The following is a 14,443-nucleotide window of genomic DNA, read 5'->3' on the forward strand; positions in this document are numbered from 1 at the left end:
ACAGCTGAGGAGGTGTTTATGCACAGCAGAAGGTGCAGTGAAATTTTGGTACCCATTTTGGCATTTAACTGGGCCTGCTTTTCCACTCACTGAAAAACCTCTTAGTGCAAATGCCATTACACAGAGTAATGAAGGCCTTTAATGGTTTTTAGTTGGTGGACTTGGACACACAAACCTCCATTAAGTCACCTAAACTTATTTCATGTGTGTTGAGTTTTACCTCTCATTTTGACAGAAACTTCTAATACATGTATAATTTAAAATGCACACCAAGATGCTATTTAACGCTACTGAGATTAAGCTATTCTAAGGTCACACTTGAGGTCCCCAAAATTTGGAATACTTGTTTGCCATACCCACATTTGTCCCTCTTGAGAAAGGGACATTTCCTTGTGTGCTTTCGTCTAGCAAGGTTATTGTATCCCAATTATATACATTGCTCAGGCATTTTTCTTACATGTCTGTTCAAGCTGTCTGCATGAAACACTGATGACTCCACTGAACAGCTTCCACTTGCCAGCTTAATTATATACGATATTCTGGATACATTTCGCAAATGTTCAAACATGATTTGCCATTTTCCAAAAAGGCTCTTTCAACATAAAATGGCCTTAGGAATGCACACTGATGATTACGTATGATTTCAGTCTCTGTAATTTTTCCTCTATTGCTTCTTACATGGTGGATCGAATGTATGATGGCAGTCAGAGAACAAGATGTCAGGACAGATGACAAGAAAATGGTCACCTGTTAAAATGACTCCTGACCTGACCTAGTGTTTCTGTTGCTGATTAGCATTATCAGAGACGGTTGCTCTTGTACTGAACTTTTCACTTGTCAATCAAACTATGTAGCAAGTACTGCTCTGACTTTTTACTTAAAGCCCCTGAAAGTTTCAAATGTTATAGATTTCTCTATAATATTAAAGATTTATGACTGACTAAGCAACAGACACAGTTAAAATTCAGTGCTATTGATTAAGAATTTAAGACTCAGAAAATCTGCTTCATCAGACTCTGTGTATGTGGACTGATCAGTATTAGCGTACAGTCACACATGAGCAAAATTAACATTGGCAAATATTCACCTCCTGTTTACTTCAACTCAGTGTGAGCATCGGGGCGAATAAAACAGTTCCACTGGCGAAGCAACTTCACAAGTTCACGAGGTCAACTTTGGCCTCAGCTAATAGCAAATAAGTACAGTGGCATGCAAAAGTTTGGGCATCCCATGGTCAAAATTTTGTTAACTGTGAGTAATTAAGTAAATAGAAGATGAAATGATTTCCAAAAGGCATGAAGTTAAAGATATAACAGCTCTTGAATATTTTAAAAAAGATTACAAGGTTAAATTCAAACTTTTACAGTTTCAAATTACAAAATGAAAAGGGCCTGAAGCAAAAGTTTAGGCACCCCTCATGGTCAGTGCTTAGTAGCACTGCCTTTGACAAGTATCACAGCTTCTAAACATTTTTTGTATCCAGCTAAAAGTCTTTCAGTTCTTGTTTGGGGGATTTTCGCTCTTTCTTCCTGCAAAAGGCTTCTAGTTCTTTGTTTTTTCTGGTCCATCTTCATGCACTGTTCTGTTGAGGTCTATCCACAGATTTTTAATAATGTCTAGGTCAGGGGACTCTGAGGGCCATGGCAAAACCTTCAGCTTGTGCCTCTTGAAGTAGTCCATTGTGGATTTGGAGGTGTGGTCCTGTTGTAAAAGCCATCCTTTCTTCATCTTCAGCTTTTTTACAGATGGTGTGATGTTTGCCTCCAGAATTTATGAGAATTTAACTGAATCCATTCTTCTCCCCTCTACCTTTGAAATGTTCCCTGTGCCACTGGCTGCAACACAAGCCCAAAGCATGATCGATCCACTCCTCTGTTTAACAGTTGGACAGGTGTTCTTTTTTTAATGAAATTCTGCACTCTTTTTTCTCCAAACATACCTTTGCTCACTGTGTCTAAAAATTTCTATTTTAATTTCATCAGTCCACAGGACTTGTTTCCAAAAACCACCAGGCTTGTTTAGATGTCCCTTTGCAAACTTCTGACACTGAAATTTGCAGTGAGGACACAGGAAAGGTTTTCTTCTGATGAGTCTTCCATGAAGGTCATATTTGTACAGGTGTTGCTGCACAGTAGAACACTGCACCACCACTCCAGAGTCTGATCAATCTTCCTGCAGGTCTTTTGCAGTCAAACAGGGGTTTTGATTTGCCTTTCTAACAATCCTATGAGCAGCTCTTTCAGAAAGTTTTCTTGGTCTTCAGACCTCAACTTGACCTCCACAGTTCCTGTTAACTGCCATTTAATCACATTACAAACTGAGGAAATGCTTTGCTATCTTCTAATAGTCTTCTCCTGCTTTGTGGGCTTCGGTTATTTTCGTTTTCAGAGTGCTAGGCAGCTGATTAGTGGAGTCCATGGTTGCTGATTGATGGGACAAGGTTTCAGGAGGAGAATATTTATAAAGATTTGAAATTTGCATCACCTGGCCTTTCCTAATGATGACTGTGAACAAGCCATAGCCCTGCCAAGCTAATTAAGGTCTGATACCCTGTTAAAGTTGTCTGAGAGCTCAGATGTCTTGGGGTGCCCAAACTTTTGCATAATCCTACTTTTGCCTTTTTTCACTCTAAAATTGTACAAGACAGAAATAATACACTGATATTGCTAAAAACTGGCTGGCAGTGAGTTAGGACACAGGAACGGAACATAAGAAAATGGAAAATGTACCAATATTATCACATTCTGCAATATTTGTTGGCAAGCTAGATAACACGAGCAAACTAGCTTCCTTGTCCGTCAAATTTGTGCCCTGGACTGACAACACTGGCAAAATAAGCAAACAAATGCTGCTTAACTGGGACTGGTACTCAGGAATGCATCACTTTTTTTTAATCAAACTGAGCCCCTTCCACTTCCAGTTAGCAGGAAAACTGGCACCAAAAAACAAAAAGGAAAAAAAAAACAGCACAGAAAGAAACCTCTATAGTGGCCCTGAGAGCTCAATGTGTTGCATACTTAGAAAACACATGCAAATATACACAACACAAGCAAATAAAGTAACACCTACCAACTTGACATCACATGTGCAGTGTTCAGAAAAACAGGTTCAGTTGTGCTGTAGTCTTACAGCACCTTTTCCTAAATGCTGTGCATGTGTCGTCAAATTGGTACTGCAGTTTCTTCATTGATTGTTTGGTGTCTGTTTGTCTGCATGTGTTTTCTGAATTTTCAGTGCATAGAGCTCTCAGGGCCACCGTAAATCTTTAACGTGATATAGTCAAAACTGTTCTAGCTTTGGAACAATACTATGTGCTTATTGGACCCTATTCTTCAGCGAGGCAACTGAAAAAATAGGTTTCCAGTGTCTTTAGAGAAAAAAATAGACATTTGGCGAAATGTGTTTATTTGCTTTCTTGCTGAGAAGATTGAAACAGGTCCCACAACAATATCTGTGCAGTAGCTTAGTTTAGCACAAAGACTGGAAACCGGAGGAAACAGCTAACATGGCTGTGTCTGAAGGTAATCAAATCCACTCAGCAGCACCTCTAATAAACATATTAAATTTTGTTTGTTTAATGCATACAAAAATCTAAGTGGAATGACAACAGAGTAGCTGTTTCCCTCTGTTTATCACCTTAGTGCTAAGCTAAGCTAAACAACTGCTGAATGGAGCTTCAAATTTAGATGTCAAATGTGAAGATCGATGCCATGCACATATACAGTAGCTCTGCAGGAAAGCAAATGTGGAAATATTCCTTTAAACTTAAGTCACATTTGTGTGGGTGTAGTTACTCTCATCTAAGCCTCTTCAAGCTACTATCACTGCTGATGTTAACTATGTGGCTTGTCTGGTTATTCTTAAAAAAGTGAGCATTTCTAAAAGCTTTTATTAACTGGGCAGAGGTTGACTCAGTGTTAAGTGACTTGAAATGAGCCTACTGTGGTGCCTTTCAAAAGTCAAATGAAAGCAATAAGGTCGGAGTCAGACGCACATCACCGACCTTGGAGTCCTCACAGTGGGACTACTTTTTACACAAATTAATTCAGAGTAGAAGTGCAAGGATTAAAATCGCAGGTGACCGGCAGGTCTGCCCATTGAGAAAGCCTCAGAGTCAATATGCCGCTGATATACATGTCTTGTATATTGTGCACTTGAGTTTTTGGACTCTCTGTGTAACAATTTTCCCCAAAGTGGAATATTTTCCTCCTGTGGTTGTTGTACTTCAGTGCTCCTGAGCACCAAAATACTATCTCTAGCTGTGAGTGCGCTGTGTTATTTCCACTCAGTGTATATCAGAGTTGGCAGGAGAGAGTCCTCTTAAAGCACCTTGGGGATTAAGTCAGAGCTCCCCCATCCCACATAGAAGTATAAACAGGCTTTGGGGAAGGATTAGAGAGAATGTACACAGTGGGAGGCCAGCTGACGAGAGCTGCTTTAAATCAGATATAAATATGGTGCGAAATATTTCAGCACCTCAAAGTATGCTTGATCTATTATCCTAAAAACACCCATCCGACATATGTCTCATTTTTCTCAAAATATACGAAACCACGTGTGAGAGATTCAACTTTTGCCGGGTGTTGTTTTGCAACATTACGACTGAAGTAGACCGAGCTGTGAGAAAATAAGTGAAATTTAATCATACGGAAAAACAGGAGGAATTGATGAACTATTATATAAGATATTTATATTTCAGCATGCTTGGCTAAATTTGTCTAATCTCAGGATCAATATGATGTGACAAATATTAATGTGGCTCAGTAGTAGATGCTGAATGTGGTATTTGATTTTCATTTTGTATTTCTTTATACAACTCCGGCTATGTTATTTGAAACAAACAAATAACCCCAAGTGATTTAAGCGAAGATAATGCCTCATATTAGGTTGCTCTCTTTATGGATTCGACACACACATTTCAGTGCAGTGTAATATTATGCATCTCAGCAGGTCTTAAAACTTCGCTTTTAAACCAGAGAGAACCATCTTTCAAAAATGTTTACGTGTGGTTTGAACTGTAAGTGAACTAGATTGTCTGATAATATCAGCAATATTTTCATGACACTAATACAGTGATTTGCCTTATTCTGTCTCGAGTTTGTCACTTGTTTGTGAGAAAGCTCCTTTAGAGTCAAGCATAATTATTGCAGCTTAGAATTTTAAGTTAATGAAAAAACTCTGATTCATGACTGAATATGAGATTTTCCTTTACTGCCTTCAGATGTAAGACTTTAAAATCACTCTTGCTCTAGACTCTGACAAATAAAGTGTTTTGAATAGTGATAACAGCGTGAAAAAACACAAATGGAGATCAATTAAAGACTTAAACGTCACCTGTAGAGACGGCAAGGTGGAAACATTTACAGAATCAAAGAACCAGTTGGGAACTGATGAGTCATGTCCCTACATATGCCGTCTGAATATGTAATGAATCATAATATGGTAATGCAGTATATTTTATAGAGTCTTTGTTAGCCTGGTATAACAGTCTGTAGTTGCCAACGTCGTCCCAATTAAAAAAAACTTCCTCTTTCCACTTTCCCATTATCATGTAAACATAAAAGGCTGACAGGAAGCTAACCTTTAGTGTGCTGCAGCATTCTCTGGATTAGCACCGGGTACTTTGTTATCCTCTGGGTCACCAGCAAGATGCATTCTGGGATACCAAGCCTCCGCACAATGCTGCTACTCATCTTTTTCTGGAAAAACAAACAACAAGTGTTTTAGTACAACATGCCCACACAACAGGTGGCTGGAAACAAGACAAGGTTTCAAATAATCATCAAAAAAAACTTAAAGCAGTAGCACTAGAAAAATACAATAATAATACTTGAGAAGGTGTTTGCTGTGATTATGGATATGACAGTTACACAACGGCAGGAGACGGAGAAACAAACAAAGAAAAAAACAGTCTCAAGGGTGGCAAAGCTTTTATACAAATGCTTACAGTACATGCACTGATTGAAATGTAGTGCAGTTGTAAAAGACAAAAAAATAAAATAAAAAAAACAGGGAAAAACAAGATGAAACTCCTCAGTTAACACAGTAAGTGTAAAAGAGCAGAATGTTTGTTAGACATCTATTCAACAAAAAAATCGTGTCTGGAAACCAGACATGAAAAGCAACTTCTCCAAAAGTAACACTATTGAAGGATAGACTGGTGATAAACATATGAAGAGTTGACAAAGTCTTACTTTGATAAAAGCCTTGAAGCGTTTGTCTTTGGTGAGGAGGTCCTTGTAGAAGTTTACAGCTTCGTTGTGGCGGCTGCAGAATCTCCCGTAAACCCTCTTCATGCTTTCACCGTTGCATCCTGAGAACTGGAGAAGAATTTAACAGCTATGAATACACAAAATAAACACTTAAACAGCAGAGCAAAAAAAAAAGTCAGAAGGTGTAACTTTACATTAGAGGTGTATGTTACCATGCAACATTCTAAAACACTGGCATTAGATAATGATTCAAATGTCTGATATTATTTCTCCCAGAGCTGAGCTACCTTTAACAGCAGTCCTGAAATGTGGACACAAGACCAGCGTCTACAGCAGGGGGGTCAAACTCATATTAGAACTTTGACCCAGTAAAGGTGCTTGATTTTCAGGATGGGTGTAGTGTGAATTGTTCTGAACTCAAATATTTCAGTTCTTTTTGGGTTTTTTTTTTTAATTATGGAGCAATTTTTTTAACGGCATTTCAGAATTCAAGGTAGAAATGTGAGACTTTTACTTTAGAATATCACTAATACAGATACAATAAAAATACCTGAGTTTTGTGTTTGTATGTTGTCCTCAACATCAGGAATAATCTTTTTCATTTTTATTTTTAGCACCCCAAAAATCAAAGAATAAAGACATTTCCCTCACAAGTTAGTGGTATTTACTTTTCAACTTATAAGGGACACTGGTAATTACTTTAACACGTCTTTTAAATATAATCCATCTAACCATATTTCCATAACATTGTATGTATTTCATAAAATCCTTATTTTGAAAACAGAATGTAGTCACACATCCTTCCGCTAACTTTGCTAACTCTGTCACTAGCTCCCCCTCCTTCAGCTCAATGTGGGCCATCTGAAGGCAGTGCACGGATGCACTGGAGTTGTAGAGTTAGCTGATGTTACCATGGAGATTAGAGTGACTGCCGGCTTTACAGCGGTTCATTCTGCTACATTACTAACTGTATTGACAGCTGTGAGTACACTGCTTGACTCTGCTCCATCGTGTCAGCTGTGATGTGCACCTCGGAGCTGCGAGTCTAATAACAAGGGACCGCCCTCATTTCCCATCATGCCTATCTAGTGCTGATCTAGTGTTTAGTAGTTTAAAGTTTTCTGTTAGGCCTATATGGTCCAGAATGTAAATGTGACTGTGTAGTAATACAGAGTCACAGTACTTACAATGCATCTGTTCACAACATGGTGGCTTATGTTGGTAACTGTCATTTTTGTGCTAGTTTAAAGTTTCAAACATTAGTGAGGTGGCTGTTACATTTCTTGAGACCAGTGGTAGTTTCCTTTGTACTATGGGAAGTAAAAGGTGAGGGTACTTTTTGTAACTAACAAACACATCTACTGTCAAGGAAAAGTCTAACAATACTGAGATACCATACAGTCAGTTGGTGAAATCAGCACACAAGATCATAGATACAATTATCTCTTCATACAGCCTTTAAGAGAGCTGGCTGAGATCCTCTGGTGGGCAGATTCTGGCCCATGAGCCATACATTTGTGCAGCTCTGTAAGGCTGTATGTAGGCACATCGCTGCTCTGAGTCTAGCATTCAAAATGACAATGCTGACATACTGATAATGACAGGGCTGCCAACTCAAGTTCAACTTGCAGTCAAATACGCCCTGCCAAATGAGTCAGGAGTGTGTCAAATGCACTTTTGATAATTTCGTGGCCATGCTCCCTTGGTGCACTTGTGGCGCACTGGGCATATTTGAGGTTGTGACAATTATGTCTTAATACATGAACTACTTTACCCCTTTTAATCACACAGCTGTCCCTGTTCTGACGCACAGAGAGTTTGTGAATCCTGCAAAGACGAATATTATTTTTAAACTTAGGTTTTAAACCCAAACAATCTCCATCACATCATGTTGCTCATCACAGCCTGTAGACCATTATAATTTAAAAAGCGGAGCTCCAGATGACATTTTGGCCTGCCTCATTCAAAAAAAGATGAAGCACGCTGCTGTTACCCTGGTTACCCAGTGTTTAGGATGGAGACACTGGGTGAAGAACTGGCAGGAACAGACAGTCCTGTGAGGAGTCATACATGGAGAAAGTTTTAAGTGATTTTTTGTGGAGCAGTGTGAGATTTTTTTCAATGTGTGTTTCAAAACAGCATGTTTGACGTGCCCAAAAGCACAATTGGATCTGTGGTCATTTTACAACAGTCTAGTACTGGTTGCACAACATTTAACTGGCGGATCTGTGGTGCGTAATTGTGGCTTGACGGTGACATCATCACTCCAGTTAGAGACTGCAGAGGGAGCAGATACCTGCTGCCTTCAGATGGCTGCAAAGAGAGCCACCACTTTTACAGGCCGTCCACACCAAGAACGATAACTATAACAATAACTATAAATATACTGTCATAAAAATGACGATGACAGTGGCGAACCACATCATCGGCATCACTTTCAGAGTGATTTGATGAACGACAGAAACACTGACAGCCAGTCAAAATCCATCTGGATTTACAGCTGCTGACACAACTGGAGTGCACAGCGCTTGGTTGGTGCCACTGTTTACAGAACATTATCTTTCATCAGTGTGGGTGCTCACATCGTTATCGTTATACTTATCGTTATAGTCATCGTTATAGTCAGCGTTCTTGCTGTGGACTGCCGTTAAAGGGAGGGCTGTGTGTATAATACTAACTGTCATGACAGACAGAGCTTGATTCCATCTAGCTGGCATTAATGTCATAACTGCGGGTTGAAAGATCTCCATTTTCATGTTGGAGAATAAAATTATTGTTGCTGTCACAACAATTACCTCAATTATACACATATTAGCAAACTAGTTCATGTTTCTTTTTATGCAGAGCAGCATGTGCCACCTCAGGAATCCATTTCAGCAAATATATAAAGCCTGTTAAAGATGTTTTCACACTTGTTACGTTTTCAACCTTTTTTTTTTTGGTGAACTGGTGAACTTGAACCACACTTCTTCATCACTGACCAGCATTATTGACTTGACTTTACATCTCTAAATGCTTTAAACCTGCATACTTAGTTTTTAATTCTCTTATATAAAATAGTGAATATTTGCAGCCTCCAGGCTTCCTTTATTCCCAACACAGGCAAAATTACCTCAGAAGAGAAAAAATGAATTCATCATGTGGTATTACAAATTTAGGACCTGCATCCTCACCACACCAGCCCCTCCCTCCTCTAACCTGGCTGAGCAAGATGTCTCCTATCCTGTTGATGATGAAGCTTCCCTCCGAGCTCCCCCCCTCCAGCGGGCTCTCCCTCTTTCTCTCCAGGAGGCGGAGGAGGTGCTGGGTGTGGAGCTCCAGGAGTTCGTCTAGAGCAGGGAACAGCTTCTCCACTGTCTGCAGCTCCAGCTGCAGCTCCTTCTGCAGGCCTTTGCTGTAGACTTCTGACATGATGCGCAACGTCCGGATGTGATGCATCTCCGTCTGCATCAGCTCTGAAGGACGTACAAAGAAGTAGCACTTAGTCAAAGAATTCCACGAGCAGCAGTTTATAACCTTCCACAGATCTTTGCAGCTACATAATTCTACCTCAGAGGTCTACAAAGAGCTTCATAGAAGTCATAGCATGAAAATGTCACTGCACACCTTATATACATATAGAAACATGCTTTTCAGAATCAATCTTTTTTTTTTTTCTCCAAAAGTAGATTTTTATTAAAAGCTTCACAAAAAAGCTTTACATCATCACACAAATCTGTAGACTCAACAGACCATTGAGTCTTGCAGATGCAACTGAAAGTAAAAGTAAGTAAAAGTTGTCAAGATATGCTTATGCCGATTTTCCTTTTACACTGTAGTCCTCCGGCCAAAAAAATATTAACTAAGATATGTTATTCAAAGCCTAATTTATAGTATTTCCTATCTTTGCTGAGCAACAGTTTTGTGTGAAAAGAATTAAAGGCCTGTCCCATATAGACGCCCATCTCAAATATAAGCCTGTTGAGTTCAGTGATTTAAACATAGCTTGGGCTATGAATTGAAGTTTCTACACTGACCAGCAGTAGAAGACCTACTGCAGATGAGACTAAACTGGAGAAGCACTGAACAGTTGTACTTTTTTAACTTCTGAAACATTTCCTACATTTTCTACTAACTTCTTAAGATTTAATATAAAAGATTATTTCAGATAAACAGATGTACCATAGATTACGTCTTGTCTCTTCACCAGCTCTTTGTCCAGCTGCTGCAGGTACTGCTGCTCCACACATAAACTCCACGAGTCGGCCTCCATCTCCTTGGCCTCTGCCTCAAACTCCCCCATCAGCTGACCGTCCATCATTTCCGTCCCTGCACCAACAACACAGTGTGCATTCACAATTTGAAGCTCTTGTTATGACTTTTTGAAATATTGATGAATGATTTTTTTTTAAACAATTGTCACTTTCAGGGAAGACAATCTGTTTTATTTCACAATATCTGGTTGTTGTTTACATTATTTTTGACAGAATCTCATAAAACAAATATCAGATAAATCAAGATGTGAGAAAGTTTGCTGTACCCCATGCCTGTACTGTACATGGACAACATTTTATTTTCCCAGCATTTTTCCCTCAATCCCAACAATTCAATTTTGTGTTCAGATTATTTCATTCTTCCACAGTGTTTTTCAATCAGAGGCTCAGGGTCTTATATCCCAGCTGACCGGCAGCTGTCTTGGTTAGTCAGATCAGTGGTGCGTGTGTGTGTGTACTGACCTTCATCAGTGAGCGATTCCGTGGACTCTGTGACCTGGTTGGTTCTGTTGAGGGAGTCAGTAGACTGGGAGAGATACCTCAGGCCTTTAATGGGCATCTCATCAAATACTGGGCTAAATGGAGAGATAAAAATAACAATAATAAAAATAAATATACAACCAGTTACAACCACTAACACCCATTATGCTGTAAAACACACATGGTGCACTGAAGATGCAGCAATTAAATAAAGCGTCAACAAATCACAAAACAGCTTTAATACAAAAGGTTAAATAGCAACAGAGATGTTTCATTTCATTTAAATAGCAATGTGATTATCATCATCACACACATACATACTCACGCAGACACACACACACACACACACACACACACACACACACACACACACACACACACACACAAGCTCACCCTGCGATGTTGCTTATGGATAAACTCTTGGAGAGATTGTTGCCATGGAAAGTCATGATGCTGGTGTGTCTCCGTGGTGGGATCATCAGGGAGGAATGGTCTTCGGGGGACAAGATGGCAGACCAGGGGCGTTCTCTTGTCCCACCAGCTGGACCAGAGACAGATACATTACAGGAGATAAATATCATACACTGTGTGCTGTATTAAAAAAAAAGTAGCCTGATCCTCACTGCAGTCTATCATTTTTATTTATAAAGGTCTCTGCTGCAAAAGCTGTGTCAGTATATCACTCCTCTTCTCAAGCTTAAAACCACTGCTCACCAGAACAGATTCCAGGTCTGTTTAACTCTGGTTATCCCTCAGGTAAATTCCGAACTTTCACTACTTTGCACCTTAGAAATGAAATGAATTATGGAGGACTTAAAAAGCTGAATGCCTTATCCTGCTGGCCGATTTTAAACTTTTAACTTTGAATTTATCTACAGGGTTCCCACACGTTTTTATGGAATCATTTCTAAAGTTTTCCATGACTTTTTAAGAACCCATGATTAAACTTCCATGACCATACAAACCTTTAAGTACACAGATAAAACTATAATATATTGTGCTCCAAATGTTAATTATTGTGTTATAATTATTGTATTTAGTAAGCAAAACGTTGCGTGTGGACACATATTGGAGCTATGTTACAGTAAATGAATTTGCCATCATGTTACATTACATGAAAGATACCTGTATCAATTAATTCCATTAAACACAACAAAAGTCCACAATGTTCCCAAAACGTTCAAGAATTTTACTAAGACCATGACTTCTCCAGGCCTGGATAATGAGATTTAGAAATGACATGACTTTTCCAGGTTTTCCATGACTGAGGGAACCCTGTAGCTGGTGATGTCACTGAGTCTGTATGCGCTTTTGTCCTATCTGTCTATGATCTTTATGTGCTATGTTCTTTTGTTTGTCTGGTTATGAATGTTTTCTTTGTCTCTTATGTACTCAGTGAGATTGCCTGATTAAATAAAGGTATATACGTACTTACAGGACTGTTAACGGTAGCCTGTGAACCTTCCAAAAACCACAGGAGATCCTGCAATGGTCCTTGAGGAGCTCCTTTATATTGGCTGTTTTTTTTTGTTCCCCAAATGTGCTGTAGTGTCTTTTTATTCTTATTTTTTTTTTTTTTTATCTCACATCCCAATACATATTTCATTTCTGTGTGCATATTGATTCATGCTGATGTAGTTTTGGTTCTTCTGCTCCCCCAAATGATTTTCATTAAATCATTTCCATTTAATAAAAACAAACCAACCTGCTTCATGGTGAAACACTTTTGAAAGTATCCAGTGGGTTTTCAAAAGTTTGGCAAGTCTAAGGAGCTGGAACATTTGTTCAGTCCTTGGAGGATCTAGTAATTATTTAACTGATCTAAAAGCATTTTTAATAAGTCCTAAATCTGGTGGTGCTGGTGTTATTGCCCAATGGAGACAAAGATTCTTGAGGAATTCTGCCCGCATATCTTTCCTGCTCAAGAGCTAGTAGCACCATTACCTTTACACTCCCTCTTGTAGTGAGGAACCCTAATTTTCACTGACTCTCTTGATCTAAAAACAGCCCTAAATCTACCTGAAGTAGAAATAAGGTACAGCCATTTAGTTTAGTGAAGCTAATTCCAGTCCAGCTGATTGCTAAGGATCATCCTAAGTGTTAAAACAGCTTCAATGTGCTTTGGGATCAAATCTGCACATGAAAACTGTAAATGAAGATTTTCAAGAATTTTTGTTCGACACTCACATTTGTTCCTCATTGTGACTGTAAGCTGTTGACTTGAATCTGGTACTGCAAACTGCTGTTTGGGCATCTAGCCAGAGAAAGAGAGAATAAAAGCATAAATGAGGAGTTCAAATCAATATTGGCTGCAGGACAGCGCAATACTACAGAACCTGTGGTGGTGTCTGAGGGAACTTTTACCTTCATCTTCACCTTGGCACAAACAGGCAGGCTGTCCCTGCAGCTCTTGTGGACGGAAGCATTACAGTCTGGAAAGAAAAGCAACAGAATGCTCAGTGAATACTATGAGCGCGGTGGTGGAGGTGGTGGTGGGGGTGTCGAGGGCGTGTGGAAACGTGGGGGCTAGAAATTCTGACTGGTTTTCAGAGCCGGCCAGGAAACTCCACCAGCCCACTAATGAAAGCCAGACTGGAGCAGAGGAGCATGTGATGCAATCGAGGGGTAATACTGCTCGTGGACGGAGGGGAGGGGAAAAAAAAGAGAGAGAGATAGGCTGAGGAATGACACACACATAAACACTGAATTGCATGGGAAAATTTCAATTATATAAACATTCCCAAATAGCCACTTTGGAACAAGGGTCATCATTCAAGATTTCTAAAATGAGGGCTCTGTAATCTGATCCTGCTGACAGACTTTAATTCCTCTGTACCATACTTTGTTTAAATTTCATCCTGTCAAATCATTTTGTACACGTTGACTTTGAAGCAGAGGTCGATCAAGAAGGCAGCGGGGAACAGCCATCCTCTGCTCGTGTCAAAATCAAGCTTCACAACAAGGCTCCACTAACTTTCACAGAAGCATTTTTCCAATAGACAGAAGCGTTTCACACAGACATGTTGCACAAGTGAAACCAAACAAACCCACTCACAGACCCCGTCATCCATGCTAACTTGCATACAACATTTCCGCTCTCAGGATTACATCAACACACTCATGCTCTGAGTCAGGGTGAGAAAATAATCCTGTGTAACCCAACAAGAATAGAAAGGCAGAAACACTTTCAGGGTTACAAGTTTTATTTACACTTCACCTGAAAAGTGTATAAAGGCTCCTGTTAAAGTATAAAAGGTTTGGATAAAAGCAGTAGATTATGTAACATATATCTAATTATGACCCGCACAGTAAAACCAGCTAAATTCCTGCAGTGTTTTTCTCCTCTTAAATGGTTTTATTGGGTATTTTACTGCTTTTTGTGGACGTCTAACTAATTCCAGCTAATCTCAGACAAAGAATCACTGTATTTGTCTGCTGAATGGACACCAGCCAGACATCTGCGAGCACAAACCTCCCGAAAAACACTCTCAGAACCGT

The 14,443-nt window shown here is 39.4% G+C and overlaps 1 protein-coding gene across 4 annotated transcripts in view; it reads right to left on the reverse strand.

Moving 5' to 3' along the window:
• Positions 1 to 14,443, reverse strand: part of LOC125898749 (A-kinase anchor protein 13-like) — a 140,914-nt gene that overhangs the window by 24,461 nt on the left and 102,010 nt on the right. For all 4 annotated transcript variants that reach the window (XM_049592710.1, XM_049592702.1, XM_049592685.1 and 1 more), the window contains 8 exons: positions 13,310 to 13,377; positions 13,133 to 13,199; positions 11,339 to 11,486; positions 10,928 to 11,040; positions 10,374 to 10,520; positions 9,411 to 9,667; positions 6,195 to 6,320; positions 5,582 to 5,699 (listed from right to left, as the gene is read on the reverse strand). In XM_049592710.1, coding sequence (XP_049448667.1) covers positions 5,582 to 5,699; positions 6,195 to 6,320; positions 9,411 to 9,667; positions 10,374 to 10,520; positions 10,928 to 11,040; positions 11,339 to 11,486; positions 13,133 to 13,199; positions 13,310 to 13,377 — 1,044 coding nt within the window. The remainder of the gene's footprint in view (positions 1 to 5,581; positions 5,700 to 6,194; positions 6,321 to 9,410; positions 9,668 to 10,373; positions 10,521 to 10,927; positions 11,041 to 11,338; positions 11,487 to 13,132; positions 13,200 to 13,309; positions 13,378 to 14,443) is intronic.

The sequence above is a fragment of the Epinephelus fuscoguttatus genome, linkage group LG2 (assembly GCF_011397635.1).
Source record: "Epinephelus fuscoguttatus linkage group LG2, E.fuscoguttatus.final_Chr_v1".
NCBI classification, from domain to species: domain Eukaryota; kingdom Metazoa; phylum Chordata; class Actinopteri; order Perciformes; family Serranidae; genus Epinephelus; species Epinephelus fuscoguttatus.